The 19,411-nt window shown below is 42.3% G+C and overlaps 1 protein-coding gene across 10 annotated transcripts in view; it reads right to left on the bottom strand.

The window, feature by feature from the left end:
- Positions 1 to 19,411, bottom strand: part of LOC125716627 (GTPase-activating Rap/Ran-GAP domain-like protein 3) — a 44,940-nt gene that overhangs the window by 8,129 nt on the left and 17,400 nt on the right. For 4 of the 10 annotated variants that reach the window (XM_048989140.1, XM_048989172.1, XM_048989129.1 and 1 more), the window contains exons 3-27: positions 15,387 to 15,461; positions 13,399 to 13,461; positions 12,765 to 12,864; positions 12,433 to 12,551; positions 11,593 to 11,657; positions 10,313 to 10,376; positions 10,177 to 10,203; positions 9,527 to 9,602; positions 9,304 to 9,402; positions 9,073 to 9,176; positions 7,668 to 7,776; positions 7,525 to 7,570; positions 7,327 to 7,433; positions 7,109 to 7,224; positions 6,490 to 6,612; positions 5,922 to 5,996; positions 5,700 to 5,811; positions 5,252 to 5,353; positions 3,942 to 4,058; positions 3,642 to 3,793; positions 2,063 to 2,221; positions 1,729 to 1,795; positions 1,423 to 1,530; positions 1,119 to 1,237; positions 773 to 908 (exon numbers count right to left, since the gene is read on the bottom strand). In XM_048989140.1, the coding sequence (XP_048845097.1) occupies positions 773 to 908; positions 1,119 to 1,237; positions 1,423 to 1,530; positions 1,729 to 1,795; positions 2,063 to 2,221; positions 3,642 to 3,793; positions 3,942 to 4,058; positions 5,252 to 5,353; positions 5,700 to 5,811; positions 5,922 to 5,996; positions 6,490 to 6,612; positions 7,109 to 7,224; positions 7,327 to 7,433; positions 7,525 to 7,570; positions 7,668 to 7,776; positions 9,073 to 9,176; positions 9,304 to 9,402; positions 9,527 to 9,602; positions 10,177 to 10,203; positions 10,313 to 10,376; positions 11,593 to 11,657; positions 12,433 to 12,551; positions 12,765 to 12,864; positions 13,399 to 13,461; positions 15,387 to 15,461 (2,440 nt within the window). Of the gene's footprint in view, positions 1 to 772; positions 909 to 1,118; positions 1,238 to 1,422; positions 1,531 to 1,728; positions 1,796 to 2,062; positions 2,222 to 3,641; positions 3,794 to 3,941; positions 4,059 to 5,251; positions 5,354 to 5,699; positions 5,812 to 5,921; positions 5,997 to 6,489; positions 6,613 to 7,108; positions 7,225 to 7,326; positions 7,434 to 7,524; positions 7,571 to 7,667; positions 7,777 to 9,072; positions 9,177 to 9,303; positions 9,403 to 9,526; positions 9,603 to 10,176; positions 10,204 to 10,312; positions 10,377 to 11,592; positions 11,658 to 12,432; positions 12,552 to 12,764; positions 12,865 to 13,398; positions 13,462 to 15,386; positions 15,462 to 19,411 lie in introns of those variants that run through there. The other 6 variants (XM_048989181.1, XM_048989216.1, XM_048989162.1 and 3 more) reach the window with 3 other exon arrangements.

Below are 19,411 nucleotides of genomic sequence, written 5' to 3'. Positions count from 1 at the left end.
CAGGGGTGTTTAGAACTCAAAGGATTTAAAAATGTAAATTTTAAATTCTGTAAAATCTAGGTAGGGGGCTCAAATTCCCCCTCTGCTCTGTCTGCTGACGACCAGCTAAGTGACCATAAGTCAGAGAAGAACTGCATCATTTACTGTGAAATAGACAGACAGTAAAAGCTGCTTCTCTCTGGACAGTGACCATATGTGCAGTGTAAGAACACATAACAGAGGTCAAAGAAATAGATTAATACATTACATTCAGCTTCCTTGGCTTTTCCTAAAAAGTCGGTAGCACGTATAATACTAGTTACAATCCCAGGAAATGTGAAATGGATTAACATAGGTAGACAAACATTTTCCAGAATAGTACACCTCATGAAGCTTGTTCAGTTTTTCACCTCATTAAGAGGGAGCTATATGTGACTCACTCAGCATGGCTAAACCCACAACCTCAGCAGTTATTCATCTGTAATTATCCTTGCTGGTGTTAATCACAGTTCGTTAAAATCCAGTGGGAAACCCACCCACCTTTGAACTGTTTACTTAACTTCAATAGCTTCTGGTTGTGTGACTGGCATCTTGGTCAATGTTATGCTTCACAGTAGCATTATAATCGTAAGTTGAACAGTCTTGAAATTTCTTAGGGAATAATGGCAAGTTAAACTACACATATAACTACATTCACAACACATATAGCATTATAATGTGAACATCTACGGATGTCTGGGTGAGGGAGTTTTTCTGTAAAATGCACTACCTACGATCTGAAGGAGAGACCTACCGTCCCCTAGTGGCGGGGGGAAGGCTGATATGTCCTGTTCAGTGGGGGTCTGAGGGGAGCTGTGAGTGCTGTTTTCCCTGGAGCTACTGCTGAAGACAGCGTTCACAGGAGCAGCGGACACAAAGTAGATGTCTGCCTGCAAACAAAAAGCCAAAAAGTCAGCCAGGAGTTAATCGCTATCGGTGTTTCCTGCAGACATCGGTGTGTTCCCTTGTTATGAGAGATGATTATCATCGCTGTCGATTTCCTGTGGTCGTGCAGCTGCCCGTATCTCAGTCTTAGTCAGAAAGGGGTCTGAGCTTCCTGGACCGTTAGGGGAGCGAGATGCTCGCTGTGTCTCACCCACCCTCGATGAGACAAGCTGTAGTTCTGGAACCACCGCGGTGTACACCAGGTTTCCGTTCACTACCAGGCGGATCTCGATGGAGTCGGTCGTGAAGGCCAGGATGTAGGGGAAGGCGCAGACTAAAAATCCACAAATACGCACAGTTGCTTGTAATCATACGCAGACTGACAATTTTGTTCGATTCGTTCGATTTGAATCAAAACACAGAATTGTGCTTGTGACTAAAAAGCTGTAGATTTAACTCCCTAAGAATGAAGACAAAAGCGCCTGCCAAAGAACTACATGAGCTAAAATGGTAGCATACCGATTGCTTTTGGCACCTGGTTCCAGCTGAAGTGGAAATCCGAACTGGAGAACTGCATTATGGGGGCACCTCCGTTGAATGGGCACACCTTCTTATAGTAGCAGATATCTATGATATAATTTGCAGGATCAGTTATGAAATACACCTATGTCTGTGATTATTGTCATATCGTGATATTGTCATATCATAAACAGTAAAGCACAGAAAATAACTCCCATTGCCCTTATTATAACACTGTTTATCTTTGGCATGGAAAGAAGTGCTTGGCAAACCACCGAAGAAGTGAACAACATTGCCAGTACTCACAATTGTAGCACAAGAAAATGCCAGCTTCCCCATCCTCATACATATCAATGGCTGCCACAAAGTTGACCTAGACAGGGGAGTGCCAAAATGAAACTTTATTTTGAGGGAAATAAGGTGGGCCGGTGGTAGTCGCTTTTTGCATTTAGTCGGAGGTCTCTGGGCTTCATTGTAGTGGAAAAATGTAGACATGAGGTTAGTGCTTCTCACCACTTTGTGGTGATAAATATCTTGTACGCCATGCCTGAGAGTAATGGGGCCGTAGCGGGGGGGGGGGGGGGGGGTAGTAGAGCGGATCAGCCTGAAGAACAGAGGCCCCAGCATTTGGGTAACGCACCTTGTTGGCGTCTACGTGATGCAGCCGGTAGGCCTCGCCCGTGCTCTCATTAATGAGGTCGAACTGGTGCTTGTACGCCACACAAATCATGTTGTCGTTCTCACCAGTGGGGCCATCCACCAGCGTCATGACAACAGGAGGGTCGCAAAGACAGATCTCCTGTGTGACGGAAAGACTTGCATTAAGGAAAACTCGAACAGACTAACGTTAAATAGCAATTTTTCATGCTTTAAAGTCTCTCTAAGCCATGAAAGGAATTGCTATCGATTATTAGATTTTCATTTTGGACTTGATACTCATTTGATGATATTGATACTTTTTCAAAATACTGTACACGCTTCCGGGACGTCTATCGCAGCATGCTTTGTGGTGTGTGTAAGGCCTGTGTCTGTGCAGTTTGATTATGCTGTTCATTTGTCTGTTTTACTTCATGGATCTTCATTAATGATTACACTGTTGCTGTTTTGTGTTTATTGTTGTTCCCATCTTCTGTTTTTGTAGACCACCATCATGGTCATGATATCACCCAAAAACAACTAGCATGTCGGAACTGTTTGCTGAGTGAATGTTTGGAATAACAGCCACAATACATTAGGTTGTTTATATCCATCCATCCATCCATTTTCCAAACCGCTTATCCTACTGGGTCGCGGGGGGTCTGGAGCCTATACCGGAAGCAATGGGCACGAGGCAGGGAACAACCCAGGATGGGGGGCCAGCCCATCGCAGGGCACACTCACACACCATTCACTCACACATGCACACCTACGGGCAATTTAGCAACTCCAATTAGCCTCAGCATGTCTTTGGACTGTGGGGAGAAACCGGAGTACCCGGAGGAAACCCCATGACGACATGGGGAGAACATGCAAACTCCACACACATGTGACCCAGGCGAAGACTCGAACCCGGTTCCGAGAGGTGTGAGGCAACAGTGCTAACCACTGCACCACCATGCCGTCCCCTGTTTCAAGAATGTATCCTAAAAAGTTTTTTATTAATTTTTGGCAGATATGAAATTATAAAATTAAATATACTTTATGAAACAGTGACCTATTTAATAGACCTGATAAAAATAAACTTTTTAATTACTATTTCTTGAGTTTTGCTGCCATACTGAAATGAAACTACACGTATATCACTTTTCAAATTCCACTGACTTTAAACTACAAAAGTCTCACATTATTAATAACATTTTCTATTAAAGACCGTATATATCTTTCATAAAATTAAGTTATAGCTATACATGCTTACGTACAGAATCTATAATAAAAAATTCCAACCATCCATTTTCTATACTCATTTCTATACCCATTTATAATTTTGAAGGAATTCTAAACATATCCTTATACAAAATTATGCTTTTGATTTTTTTGTTTTTTCCTTAACTTTTCCACAAATGACAGAAATTACGTAATCAGTGTTGCTGTATGATTCGTTTAATTTGCTCTGAGAGCAAAGTACCATTTTAAGGTAACTTAGGGAATTCAGACTGATGTGATAAGATTCATTCCGCCTGCTTGTCACTCCCCTGGGGCATGACGCCAGAAAAGGAAAACCCTCATTAACACCTACTTACCCTGATGTACTGCAGCTCCTCCACGGGGGAGTCAGCGCTCGCACTTTCCTGGCGTGGCGTCTTCCTGGTGATGAGCAGCAACTTGTTGCGAATGGCTGCCACGATACGCAGCTCCGCCGCGTGGTGAGTGTTAATGGAGTACAAATGACAGCCTGCAGGGCGGGGCGGGTGCATGAGAGAGAGACTCAGAGACACAGAGAGAGAGGGACTACGCTGGTGCCACGCGACATAAAAGGAGCTCTTCTTGTCAATGTAACCTTGAAGAATGTGAGTCATGTGACCATGGACACATCCAATCACCTTTGGTCTTCTCAAGTTTACTGTCTCTGCTGTCATACTTGCTGCGGATGAGCTGCTTCTCCTTTATGCCCTTGGAGACGGTGCTGAGTCGAAAGACATAGAGACGGGCTTCTTTCCCTGTAAAATAAGCAAACCAGCTGTGTTACAAATCAGCAACCATGACTCACTATTGTGGAAAATGACGACGGATCCCATTAAGTCCCATTAGGGGGCTGATCTTGACACAAAACAGCTGCAAATTCTCTTTTGTGTACTCCATCTTGCTCTCCACGAGGTGAGACACAGATGCATAGGCAGATCAGAGCAGGCTTTGCAGGGAAGGGCGGCCACCTGTAGCAGAGCTGGGGGTTAAGGGCCTTGCTCTAGGGCCCACAGATGTGACTAGTCTGCCAAGGCCAGGCTTGGACTGGTGACCTTTGGACCACAAGCACAAACGCTTAGCTCACTGAGCCACACACTGCCCCAAATATACTCTTTATAAAATTACTTGTAATTGTTTGTAAATCTGCTACATTTTCCATAGATAAGATAAATAAACTACAGCTTGGACTTGATTGTGTGACATAAAAGGTCCAATTATTGCATTTGGCACTTTGCGTCGTTCTTAATGCCCACTCTGTAGTTAAATCAATTCGGATAAATACTGGTTAGCAGATGCTTAAATCCGACCCTTGCCAAGAGAGGCTTTACTAACTGTCTTTGCATTTTTGGCAGCCACCCCATGCTCAAAAACTACCGTTTGCAATTCTAAGCGTCCAATATGATTCACAAGTGAATTTATGTCATTTTTCTCCACGTCTGCCTGTTGAGTGAGTCAGTGCCACGTAACACAGTGTGGCAGGTCACTGCCACCTCCATGGAAGTTTACAAATATGCCACAATTAATAAACAAAAATCACGCAATACCTCAAAAGCAGTTCAAAATAGCAGGCAAGAGCCAACCACAGACCACAAGGCTACGAGAAAACGCACGAATTACTGGAGATTCTGAGAGCAGCCACTGACAGAAACATCTGCTTCCTTTCTTTGATGTGGATAATTAAAACAGGGTGACCCCCCCACAGTCAATTACAAGGCTGCTCTGTTGTTTGCACTCTGTGACTCGCTGTTGAATTGCTGTTTTCAGATTTATTTATCTGTGTCTGAAATGGAAGATTCGAATGAACCAAGTTCACCCTTATAATATATGGCTGAAGAAAATCTCCTAAAGTGATTAATCATTCGGTGTCTTGAGTAATGATATAGTGATCGCTGTGTTATTGCTTTCTAAAACAGAAGTGCTTAGCTATCGGATAAGTTATTCCTCTAACCTTTGTCAACCCTCATGATCAGGAGGTCCTGAGGTTCAAGGACATGCATCTGCTTGACCAGCATGGTTCGGTCAAAGACCTGCGTAGGGACTGTATGACTCTCTGTGGAACAAAGCACATGTACATGTAACCAAGGAGAAGACGAAAAACAAGCAGAACCAGAAGCAGCGGAGTTTCGATAATTAAGGATTAAGGATAATTAGCCATGCATGGATAACTGGTTGCTAATGTGTAAGGAGGAAAATGTATTTTTTATGGCAATGTCAGCTTTTCCAGTAACATTTACACCAGCACAGTGTGAAAGTGATGGAGAGTTAAACTGGAAAGAGTTAGATCAGAGGCTGAGAAGGCAGATGTTACATATCAGTTCCCGTCCAGTTAAGGTGGTACCGTGAAAGAATTAAATCCAACGGCAGTCACACCACTCAGGACTGGAAATGTAACTCACCGCCCAGTAGCATGATTCCAGACTCTGTGGCAACGAGCAGAGACTGACCCCAGGAGTCACTGCATATGATCTCGTGTGGGAAATTACTGCAGAAGGGCTGGGGCTCCCAGGGCTATGAGAAAGTCGGACGGTGGGTCACATCAGAACGTGCCGGTCTTTACTCTGGACACATATGATACTCCCATTCATCACCTAGCTGGAGATAAACGGCAGCCCCCCCACCTCCTTTCGGCACATCCCTGTCGTCGCCAGACTGGTCGGGGCATCCCCTTGCACGATGGTCTTCAGTTTTAATGCCTGGATAATGAGGGAGGTCGTGTTGCTCATATTCCACAGGACGTAAAAAGAAAAGTATCAACATAATGCTACTGTAAAGGGGTGGATAAAGATGGCAGATTCACAACTCACACACACACACACACACACAAGGGTTTGTAATTATGTCTTTTTGGGGATTCTCCAGTCATTTCTATGGGGAAAACTCTAATCCCAACATGACACCCTTAACCCCCACCCAGCCCTAACCTTAACCATAAGTAACCAAACAAAATACAAGACTTTTGGCATTTTTAGTTTTTTGGATGCATTTACACATCTTTGTGGGGACCTGAAAAATGGTCCCCACAACATCCAAATACCTGGTCTTTATTACATTGTGAGGGACATTAGGTCTGCACAATGTAATATAAACATAATCCACACACACACACACACACACACACACACACACGCTGTCAGAATGACTGAATGAGGAACTGCTGGGGCATGATGTTTCCTGACAAGTACCTACCTGACCTATCCTGACAAACTCTGCCTGCCTGGCCTCCTCCTTTTTCCGGGCAGATCTGGGAGATTCAGGCAGAACGTCACTCAATGACCGACGGTTCAGCATGTTCTGGGGGTAGAAGGGGACCTGCCATGGAAGCAGAGCGACAGCACGGAATGAGCTCTCATTCACGAGATACCGTGTGGTAAGATGTGACATGTACATCGCGAACAGGCCACAGGTGATCTACTGGAGCAGCACAGACCTTCACCCTCTCTACCAGTCAGACATAAAGCAGTCACTTCACTACAGTTAAGAGTTGACCAGTACAGATAAGAGTCTGTGGATTTTCAGTTCAGAGTCTGCTGGAAGGATTGCATTTCACTCTCAGAGCAAAGAGGTTTTGTGGGGGTTATTGTAAATGGCTGACGGCGGAAATTAATTTCTAGAACTTTAAAAATGCTTGAATTCGCATATATTTGATTTTCTATGTTGGAACATATTATAGATGCGACACTTCATATATGGAAAAAGGTTCCTAATTGCGACAGAATATGTGTTTGATGAGGATATTAATTGACATTCTGGTGGGTCACATATTGTGAGACAGTACCAACAGACACCCCTTCCATCCAAGATGTACCTTGTGAAGATCGGGACTAAGGTCCTGATATAGCGATCGGATCAGCATGTCCAGTGTCCGCTGCCGTTTCTGAGCAAATGTAGCCGTCTCTAATGTGGCCTTTTCCCCATTAATTACTGCCAGGAAGATGACAGAGACAGACATGTCAAAAGGCTGCAAAGAAAATCAGTGTTAGACACGAATAAGCTGGACAGAAATGGCAGAGCTGAGTTACTCACGTTTTACTAACAAAAAGTCCCTGAATTCTTGATGATCTGTAAACACTGGTGGTGAGGGGAGGGGGGGCCCAAACAGTGGGACGCTCTCCTCTGAGAAGATCTTCAGCCTGTTTGGTGTCACATGGCAGCAGTCCAGCACATTACATCACAATGGCTACAGAATGAGAAACAGAAATCCTGTAGAATGTACATACTCACCTGTAGCTGTTGTTCTTACTATCAAATCTGACTAAGGCAAATATGTCTACAGGGAATAAGTAAAGGAAACATACAAGGAACCTTATTATAGTATTCACTTCTCTTGGGATTCCCACTGAGACCTACAGCATCCCAAAGGATACGTGTGAAATGGGATCGGATCATGGATGGTTTAAACGCTGAAGAGGCGTCATCCCCCTCTTGAAACACTATGGTGACGATGTCATTCCCAATGTGCCTCTTCCGCTCCACCTGGGTGCGTGCAGAGACACATGAACCAAGGCACGTGTGGCAGGCAAACAGCCGAAGCTTTAGCCCTGATGCAGAGCCATAATGTAAAGTTACCACCAAGGGTAACTGACTGGACATAACACACACCTTTATCACACAACAATCATACATTTATGAACCACAAACACGTTAAACCTCAAATTTACAGCCAAAATGAAGTAAACTTCATTCCAAAATATGCTGTTTTTCCCATACCACTCAAAAAAAAGTTTTTGCACAAATAATAAATATTAATGAATTAAGAGTAGTAGTGTGGTGAGGCAGAGAGTAGCATCACATCACCAGGTTTTGGGGTTCAAATCCCGGCCCTGTGTGTGAAGAGTTACGGGTTTCTTTCAAGTACTTTGATTTCCATCCACAATCGAAAGACAAAGGTGAACTGGTGTCTCCAAATCCTGCATGTGTATGTGTGTGTGTGTGTGTGTGTGTGTGTGTCTTGCAAAGGACCAGCAATCCTCTTGGGGGGGGCACCGCTGCCTGAGCATGCCCAGATTCAGGTCTCTTCTTCATAAAACATTACCAAGTATCTCAAATTCATTTTCCCAGTGCAGTGCTATTCCCCGCCTACATTTAGACATACAGTATAAGCAGAGTTGGTGCTGCTAGATGAGCCTAAAGTCACTTACTGATTCAATATTTAACCATGGGATTATCAGGCAGTCCTGAGAGTTTTGATATTTGGTTCAGATATGTAAGTTCAATTCAATTAGATTTATTTTCATATAGTGCTTTTCACAACAGAGTTGCCCCAAGGTGAGTTACATGGGTGTAATACATTCCTACATCATTTGCACACAATAATTTAAAAACAGGCAAAAGGGAAGACAAAGAAAGAAAGAAAGAAAAAAAGAAAGAAAGAAAGAAAGAAACAAAGATGACAATGAAGGAAAGGAACCCAATGGAGGAAAATCCCAAGTGGCTAGAAAAATAACCTCTGGGGCTCCATGGTCAACTGAGTGTCCAACCTCCCCAGGCATGTGAACATTATAGAAAAAGAGAGAATGGGCTGGCTTGCCAAGAGCAAGGTGTGACCTGTGGTCAAGTTCAAAGGCAAAGTCCTTCAATGAGTCAGCTCTCCATGCCGGCCTGTGTGGGCTGGCAGACTGAGGGATGTGGTGCCCTATGGCACATAAGCAGCAGTCCAGCTCAGAGTGCTTCTCACATCCTTTCTGTGAAGCCCTCCTCCCATACATCCCCTCATATTTGCACATTACCCACTAGCTCTCACTAGCTCTGTTTGTGCAGGGGCTGCCTCACCTGTTGCTTGTTATCCCTGGAGTACGGCAGCAGGGTGGACACATGGAACATGAGCTCGTGGCCCTGGTACACAGTGTATATGGACTTTATTCCTGTAGTGTCATCTGCGGATAACAGGGTATTAAACAGTGACATTAATGCACTGGATAAACAGACGTAAACTGAAGTCATTACAGACGGTGGAATGACATATTCGCCATGAGGGAGGCTGTGAGGAGTCATGCATCTTACTTCTTGTGTCCAGGCCTCCTCTGTACCCAGCCCAGCCCTGCAGTGTGATGGAGTCACCCAACAGGTTTAAAAACTTGTCAAAGTTTTCGCTTCCCTTTTCTGCATAAGGAACAAAAACAATTTCCAAATCATTAGACATCATCAGCGCAGTAAAAATACGACACCTCTTGGACCTGGGAAGCAACACCAGCTATGTGTCTCTATGAAAGTTGGCACTACTCACCGTTGCTAAACATCTCATCGTCCGTCAGCTGGCCGTCTTTGGCATACAGGACACCGAATTTAAAGTTCACAGACCCCTGAAAACACAGCTGAATTCTCATCACAGAACACAGGTCTAGCGGAGGGTGTGATGCGTAATGGGTACTTTAAGGACATCAGCTTCATCCACAAGGCTATAGTGACTGTACACATCCTTGCTTGATTCTGAGCAAGGTCTGTTAACTAGTGACTGCTTCATTATCGCTAGATTAAATGGAAAGAACCATTTTTAAAGTAGGATATGCTTACTTCAATGCTAAGTCTTATTGGATGCAATCCGGGCCAGCCCACCCTATATGCGACACAGGTGCTTGTCTAGAGCGTCATTTGATTAGGTGACACGAAAGAGCAACTGAAAAAAATGTCTCTGGTTGCATTCCGTAACATTAGTTATTTACACTAGTTTTGATATTTCACAACTTTTCACGTAAAACAGACGTGAGCTACCTAGTTAGCAGTCAGTTGCCATGTGCTACTGAAATGTTTTGTTTTAAATTAACAGACACGATTTGTTTTCTGGTGCTCAGGGAGGGGTGCCAGAATGCCTAGGGCCGGCCCTGGATGCAGTCCAATGATACAAAAATAAGAATAAGACTGACTAATTAAGGATACCTCTTGTTCCTCTAGCACCAACAGGTCCTGTGAAGGAAAACAGCGGTAATGAAATAGCGTCCCCACATCATCTGTTCTAGTTACTCAGCAATGAGCCTGGCCTGCTGTGCAGCCGCCGGTTCACATCAGCACTCACCTTCTGAATATGAGGGCTCAGTATTTCTCTGGGGCCCTTTTCAAATTTGTCAAGATTCATGGCACTGGGAAAGAAAATGAGAAGCTGGGTGATTTTCTAAGCACTGTGTGGTAGGGAGGAACAGTATTATACAGCGAGGATGATTAATTCCCTCAATTAAAGGAGTCTAGACTTGCAAAACTAGGGAAAAGGTTCAGTATGTAGTTTATGCCTGTCGGGCCTTGTTGAGTAGCTTGAGATTAGCAGCAGAAGCTGTGACAAAGCACTCAGCCAAGTAGACTAATTAGCACTGAAAAGGTAAGTACTTCATGCCATATTACACACCCATAAAGGGTAAACCTACGGAATAAATGTACAAACAGCTTTATTTTTTATTCTGTGCACACGATATACTAAATTGTATGCATAATTAAGCTGAACGTGCCCACGAAATAGTAAATCGAGGTCACAAAATCCCTAACGTCTGCACAATTGACTTTTTCCGTGCTCTCAATTTGCTGTTTCGAGCTCTCAGATTCATTAAGTCATGCTCACATTTTGGTTATTTGTGCTGGAGACTTGGGACTGGGGGCAGGCCAATCGCACACAGTTTGCAGCTCTCTGAATGCTATGGTATGTAATAATTGTAATAATGTTTTAATAAGACATAATACATCTCCCATTCCATTTTGAGAATGTTCTTCTATATCTGACAAGCAGACTGTCATTTCAAAGTTCTATGGTGGAAAGCAGGGGTTACAGTCAGCTAACTTTAAATACTGCAGACTGCAATAACCGTAAAGTATATATCTTTAAACCTTTATAATAATGCATAATGGCTCCTATTGCAGAGTTATTCCCCTGAATTGTTTTATGGATAAAAACTGGCTATTTAGTCACCATTCGCAAATTTATGTATCAGGTAGCTTTTTAAAATTTTTTATGAATTTGTCTTTTATTTTAATTCAGTAGCATTTTATTTACAACTAGTATTTACAACACTTCAAAACTATGTGCAGATGGCTTGATAAAAGTCACAAGATTCCAGCTCCTGGCTTTGTGGCCACAAATAACCAAAATGTGAGCATAACTTAATGACCTCAAGAGCTCGAATGAGCAAACTGAGTGAGCGATAAAAGGATGTTGTTTGTGTGCACATTTTAGGGATTTTGTGAGCTTGACTGTGCGCACGATTTACTATATCGTGCATGCAAAATAAAAAAAATACTGTATATATTAACCCCCAGACAATTTAATATGTAAGACTGTGTGAGACCTTTTGCATAACATCCAAGACTTGCCTTAGAATGGACTTAGCAGATAGTGTTTTTGTGGGACTGTAGGGAAGACTGATCTTCAGGGTCCCCTGAGCAGGTGAAGAAAACAGTAACATTAGCAGGTAACCTTATACAGTAGCACTTAGAGATCACATTCAGGAATATGGGCTCCAACACATGATGGCATTAAATTATAGCAACGGTTAACCCTTTTCCAACTTGATTTACATGGCATATTTACAGTAGGCTACTGGTTTTTTAAGCAGCATCAAGAAGAATTTATAATGACACAACATTCATACAATTTTTTTAAACAAAAAGTTTAATGTAGTAATATTCTACTAAAATGATTCTGTACCCAACACCCGCTGAGTCAAAGCTAGTCTCTCCAGAAGCCCCAAAATGCTCATCTCATCACTCTCCCATATCTGTACTGGTCAAATCATTTAATGCACCAAGAATTACTCCACAGACAAAATGCAGACCTCTCCAAGAAGTGACCAATCACATGAGGGGCTTCTTGAAAAGTGGGTGGAGTAAAAAAAAAAGGAATTTCACCTCATTCTTCAGGGAAATCTAGGTAATGTGCTCCGGGAATGAAACACATTAATCATTAACAAAGGAGTGACAACTGAAAGACAGTAAGGGACAGCAGCTGCTGTGATCCCCTGTGATCCTCTAAGACCCAGAATAAACCCACCAGACCTAAGACACTGAAATAGAAGGGGCAATTCAGACGCAATGAAACAAAGCCTTTGAAAACACTAATACTCTCTTTCTCTGTTTGATTTCTAGCTCCTTTTCAAGTTTTCATTTTCCCTCCTTCCCGAAAGCCAGATCCATATCACCCCCCAGGGTACTCACTGATTTCCTCCATAAGATGGCTCGGTACTGAGGGACCTGTTGACTGTTTTGGTCAGACAGGACCACAGACAGGAAAAATGGGTTCTTCTCAGTGTCCGTGCCGACATAGTTCTGATGGACTAAAAAAAAAAAAAAAACACGCACACACAAACTATCAAGAAATGCAGCAAAATATTTAGCCACTTAGTTTTGCTTAATATCTTAGATTTTGAACAGAAATCATTTCCATTTTCAAATACTTTTCTTTTCGTTGCCAAAAATCAGGTCTACTTCTCAAAGATCAGCCCAGTGTGCTCCCACTGGAGATATGGAGATCAAATTATCAGGCCCACCTTTTCCTAGGAAGTATTTGAAGAACCACCTGGTATGGTACTCGGGGTTCTCCAGATGGACATCTGTCCTTCTCCATGTTCCAGGAGTGTAGTTTGTATTCTAGAGCACCAATCAAAAGAGGAATATTTTTATTAAAAAAGAACATTAATGGAGGAGATCAGTTTTTGCACATTTTTGTACTTTTGCACAACTTTCTGCACATTTCTGTCTCTTCATACTTCTCTACCTTTCCATGCTTGCACATCTATACATTTGTTTAATCCTTTATTTCTATACATACTGTACAGTATGTACTGCACCCTCTTCCCTATGAATATTTCTGTTTTTGCTCTCTGAATGTGAGCTGCTGTAACTTCCTAATTTCCTTACAGAGATCTGTAACACCCCCTCACCACCACCACCAGTTTTAAGGCACCCAAATACACACCCGTTGTTTATTTCATTTCAGTTTGGAATGCAAAATTAAAACTGCGCTGCTTTTGTCATCCATGAGATTAAACTTCAGTGTCTTCTGTGCCTGGACTTTATTACAAGACTGTACGAGTAAACCAATGATAAATAAGGTCTTAACAGTAAGTGGTGGTGTAAATGAGTTATAAATACGGACGGTGAGAGTTTAAAGAGGTTCTCCACCTGAAGCTCAGGGATGTTTACCCCTGACACGCCCGCCTTGCAGATCTCTGCTTTCCTTCTCATCTATAAAGAGAGTTGGAGGCACGTTAAATGCAAAGGAGTAACATGTAGAGAGGGAGGAAAGCAACAGCACCAGTGCCTGCGAATATACAGCTGCAATTCAGACTTTGTTCATCCCGAAGTGGCCCAGGGTTGGTTTGCATATGGTCCATTCTTAGGCACGTTGGTTTGCATGTTATTTCATTCCAGTCTGAATAATGTAAATCTCTCACCATAAGAGAAACTTTAATCAGGTTTAAAAAACAGAATCAGGCATAGAACATACATCTTAAAAGACTGCTATCTCATTTGCACATTTTATAAAAATGTCACTATATCTAAATTATACCAAGCTGTCACTAATTATGACTATTCATTTCCCACTTAGAAATCTAAATATAAAGTAAATTGTAACTGTTTTCAGTGTCACTACTAAATTAGGGCATTAGTTATGACAACATGCTGCTGGGGGGATGGCGAAATCAAAGCAACAGTGCGTTTATACATTAGAACCTTGACTTCAAAGGCCCCTATGTGGGAATGAATTAATCAGTGATAAAACACTGTGGAACCCTCGAGAATAACCTACGCACGGAATTCACACCAGTTGGACTATCAAACATTTGCTCTTGGTGGTGAGAGTGGCTTAGCTGCTGTCTTAAAGATCATCTGCCATTTATCTCCAAAGCCCTTGAGCTATAAAGGAAAAGAAAAAAATTAAAGACGTTTTGCTCAAATACAGCTAAGGTCTTCTGGAGTACAAAGCCACCAGCACAGCACCCATAGATGTAGGAACATTTGTCTATTCCCCCATAGAATTCTCTTCAAGCTCAGTCAAAGTTCAAAAACACCACTGGCAGGCTGCTTAATTCAAGAAGTTCCACCTTGAAAAGACTAGATGAGCTGCCTTTACTCTGGGCTAGTGACACATTACACTTAAACAATAAAGGAGCCTACTCCACTTGTCCAACCCAGGCCTCTTAATTCAATCTTTTCTATACATTTTCTGAACTTGCTGTCTTTTAAACTTCACATAAAGGAAAATAACAATCTAATGCAGAAGAAGAATGACTAAAAAGTTTCTAAATTTTAAACGGCATCTAGACTTTGCTGTCTTCGTTCCACAACAAAGCTACCAAACTCTTTACTCAGATACAGCAGCTCTGAACTTAATTCTGTCAGCACTATTTAATTCACTGTTCTTTTTAAGCTGAATGCCATGAGTTAAAACTCATCAAAGGAACAATGGTTAAAGAAAAATCTAAGTATTCATGTATTCAGTCCAGCAAGAAAAACTCATCCCAGCAGAAGCAAACTATTCCTAATTTACCAAGTGCTATCATGTGTCTGTTGTCTGAGAGAGTGAATCGTGTGGGAAGGTGACTCATAAAGAGCTCAGCACAAATTGAAAAACAAGCGGATTAATGCTAAGGGGCGTCTACTGCTTTCACTGGCCCTCTGATTTTCTGTTTGAGGGGGCAGATAGGAGAGACAGAGGTGCTTGATTATGAAGTACGGCACGTGATTCTGTGAAAGAAGTGAGCTTGCATTTCTGCACTGGTTAAGGCTTTCAGTGCTGCTCTTGATCATTTGGGGGCCAAACACCATCAAAGGCACAAAATGACAACTCCATGAAACCAAATTTATTTTATACGGTGCCTTTGCCAATCAAGCCTTTTTGCATAATAGTGACTTATACTACACTATAATAATACGGACATTCATAAACGGCCTCAACATACATACAAAAAATCTGACATTGTGTTGTTATTACTCCCAGGTGGAATATTCCAGTATTTATTGCAGCAACCCTGATTTTTAGCCATATAATTATATATCCACGAGTTCTCCAGCCTTGACATCTTAGGAAAACAGGATCCTTGTCCTGGCACAGAGGAACCGAAGCTTCTTACCCACTAACTAGTTTTATTTTGATATGTGGTACTGACCTCTTCGGAGGAGCCATTCTCCACACGGAACCGACCGGCCCGTTGTATGGCTCCATCAGCGTCACTGGTAATTAGCTGCAAAAAGGAAACCAGGAGTCAGATCTGGATCAGTTATAGATCAATATATGTCAAAAAAATCAGTTTCAGCACTGTACAGTATTTCTGCTGGGTCTGCTGATGTCTAGCCTTGTGTGTAATATTTCAACTGCGGCTACTTACCGATGTTTTATACAAAATATTGCATTTTCATTTATTTTATTTTTCACATGTATACATGCAGTATTGTCTATATAGTAGCGTTACTCATTGATTTTTGGCAGTTTTTACCGAAACTGTTCTGAAGGAAGCACACATTGCAATGAAATCCCGACACCCGAATGTAGTCACCAGTCAGGAGATGTGAACTAGGCAACGGCCTTCATGCTCTGTATGACCACGTGTGCGATGCCTGTGGAAAAACCATGTTCACAGAATCAAACCTGTGACAATTCTGAATCACTTCTAATCAAAGGAAATAACACATTCACTCTACAAGAAAGGAGACACGCCTGCTTACGGGCATCCACACATCCACTCGGCACTCCTTTCCATTTTCAAGGTGCTCAAAGCAGTCGTTCCGTCCTGAACATCTTACTCAGGGCTTGTGTTGAGGGGAAGCCTTGAGAAACACACTGCCTTTGTGTTTTCCATCCGTCACAAGCCATGAAAACCTGCCTCGCTATTATCTACTCCCCAGCTCCATACCTAGTCCTACACTAAGGCAGCGGAACAGACACTGTTTCCGGCAGTGTTCTTATAACCCCCCTCTGCTGGTGTTATCCTTGAGTAACACGCTGATTCTTTCTATCTTCAGACATAAGGGCTGCTGTTCAGTTTTCTCAGTAAACTGGGAAAGGTGACCTTTGCTTAGATTTGAGTAAACAGGCTACGTCACCTGTTGCATTCCAACAACGTGTGTTCACCACAAAAGCCCCATTTTACTCAAAGGCAAAGACAACGTGGGCCTCTAAGGCTCGTTGGGTAATCCCTCTGAAGATACAGATCACCTTTTCCCAATTATCTTGAAGCCCAAGTGATGCAAGCTGCCCTACACTAGACCTTGTTCTTAGGTAGGATAATGTTCTGATTTTCAGCAGGAATGGTGGTGCGGTTGCATGGGGGGGGGGGGGGGGGGGTGAAACGCATGCTGCTGCAACAGATGGTGGCATGAAAGAGCGAGTGGGGGAGGCTGTGATTGCGAAGCAGATTGCCCAGGCAGTTGCATGCTGGGACTGGAACACACCAAGGCACATTTCTCACTCAAGAGGGGACAGGCAGTCTCTCCCTGGTCACAAAGGGCCAGAGCCCAGAATAGTGCATGATGCAAGACAGACTCATTCTGTCTTTCAAGGTGTTCATATGTGATTCACCATCCCCCTGCCCCTCAGAGGACCAGACTAATATCATAAAATCTCTTACATGGCACTTTCAGTGAATCTTGGCTGACACTAAATTAAAAGCCTGACTTACATATACTTAGCTGCTGGTGTATTTGAAAATCCAATATTTCTATGTCCAAAAATTGCAAGGTTCATCCACATATAGAAGGCAGATATTTAAGCTGGAACAAGGATGACGAAGAACAGGGGATTGAACAGGGGAAGAGAAGTAGGCAGGAAGGAAAAAAGGGTAAAAAGTCCTTTCTACAGCAGGCAAAAGGCACAGCGGACAATGTGATGGGTTTGCTGTGCAGGAAGCCGGCATGCCAAGCAATGAGGGCATCAGCTTCCAGTGCATGATGCAAGTCACAGGGAGCCATTTACCCGCATTCTATCGGTGCAGACCTGCACTACCACATGAAAACTGTGCTTATGACACGCCAGTGCAGAAACTTGCAGCAAAGCATGCACTGCAGACCGGAACTGCAAGGTGTTATTAATGAACCAGACCACCCATCTCTATCTGTCAGGCACTTCAGATTTAATACAGGGGAGAGGTCAATTAAAACTGACAGTCTAAAACTGGAAGTCCGAAGTGATACCAACAGCAATGGCTATCTTTGGAGGTTAAGAAAGCAGATGAGGCACAGTTGGGTGACTGTAATGAGCGTGGAGGTTTGCAAACATTGGTTATCTATTGCATTCGATAAATAGCATTGCTTACAGTAATAGCTAAACAGGAACATTTACTGTCTGATTAGCTTTCTTTCTATGGTACAGTGAATCTGCTGGAAAGCCTATATAAAAAACTATGGCCTGCTGCTGGACTGAAGGGCTTTGAAAGCATAAGGTGTGTATGATGTAAAATTTTGACAAGGTTTCCCTTTGCTTAGCTATACACAACGTATTTATTATTAGGTTTCCAAACATGCAGTGCTGAAACTCTATTGTATTTGCTAGAACTTCAGAGCTCCAGGCATGCAGTACTGAAACTCTGTTGTATTTGCTATAATATTATTGCTATAGTATTATTTGCTATAATACTTCTTCTTCTTATTATTATTATTATTATTATTCTACATTAAAATGAAATGGGAAGCTGATACTGTAAGGTGAACAAACACCAAACTTGGTGGAATGGTGCAGAATTTCCCCCACTACTCAGGCAAGCAAAATATTGGCACTATAGTGCAATGTTTAATATTTTGCCCTATATCTTCAGAACCGTGAGCCATAGAAACAAAATTCTATTTTTTCAGACATTCCCTGGCTCATGCCACCGAATACACCAAATAAAAATATGAAGCTCAGCCTACGACTGTTTGCTAACTTCCATAATGTGAAAAATCTACGTCTTCGAACTCATCCTAGGCTGTTCATCAGATTTACATGAAATTTGAAATGTAGCATCTTGAGACCATATAGACAAAACCTTGTCTAGGATTTTGATCAGGCACGTACAAACCAATGATGGTACAAACCAATGAATTTCTTGGCCACAGCGTTTTTGCACTTAATGACTCATTTCTCATCAACAGGACCTATAATTCTCACCAAACTTGCTATGATTAGTTGGTACGACATAATGAAGCCATTCCCCAAATTTTGGACACAGAACTAATCATTTAATCATAAAAGTTTATCAACTCATCAAACAGGGCTGACAATAATTAATGAAATTTCAGCAGGCTATAATTACACTTGTATATGACCAAGAATCATGAAAGTCCGTGTCATGGTGCACCATACCCTCCACTGTTCAGGGCTTTAGGGAGATGTGGGTAAAATTTGGGCCTTCCTCGATTTTAACGCGACATTAATTGATCAAATTAAAGGTCTCTTTCAGGGTTTGGAGTAAATATTTGGAGTTAACACTTAAGCCTGGTTGTTAACACTGTGCTGTAATAGTATGTATACACTTTAAAAGTGAAATACCTTCAGCTCAATAACCAGGATTCCTGGTGATAAAGGAGGTATCAAGTGGAAGAGGACATGAGACCAGGGAAGAGGATTTAGGTATAACCCAGTGGGAGGGAACGGCAGTCACCTGTTTCTTATTTCTTCAATAAATGTGTTCATAGCGAGCAGCCCGCAAAGCCTATGAGTTTTTCTTCACTTTATCTGTCCTCATAGCTAAATATTTATCAAAGTAATTTAGGTTTTGTTCTCCAGGGTAAAACAGAAGTGCCTGCAATTTTTCTGGTGGCTAGACTTAAATAATATACAGATTGGTCAGACAGCATTCCGGCAGACCACGTGTTAATGCAGTTTATGCAGTTATTAAAGTAAGACACCTCAGACATGCCAGTAATATCAGGGGACTGAACTTTGGGACGATACATTTACATAATTATTTAATAAAGAATTTTAACTGGGAACCTATTGCCATTTCCAATAAAGCTGGCAGAGAATGTCACTGCAGACATTCAGCGAAAAAAGGAAACTCCCACATGCTATTTGAGAGTTACAGACGTGTGTGAAACATTTATATATGCTGTGTATTACAAATTCTGTGAGGAAGTACATAACAGAGCTGACACACAGCCCCAGGTGACCTTCAGACACAATAGGTCAGTGTCCTCAAAAAAAAAAGCTACAGTTGCAGAG

The sequence above is a fragment of the Brienomyrus brachyistius genome, chromosome 2 (assembly GCF_023856365.1).
Source record: "Brienomyrus brachyistius isolate T26 chromosome 2, BBRACH_0.4, whole genome shotgun sequence".
In the NCBI taxonomy this organism is placed as follows: domain Eukaryota; kingdom Metazoa; phylum Chordata; class Actinopteri; order Osteoglossiformes; family Mormyridae; genus Brienomyrus; species Brienomyrus brachyistius.
The sequence above is the reverse complement of the archived record's forward strand: the minus strand, read 5'-3'. Positions and strand labels throughout refer to the sequence as shown.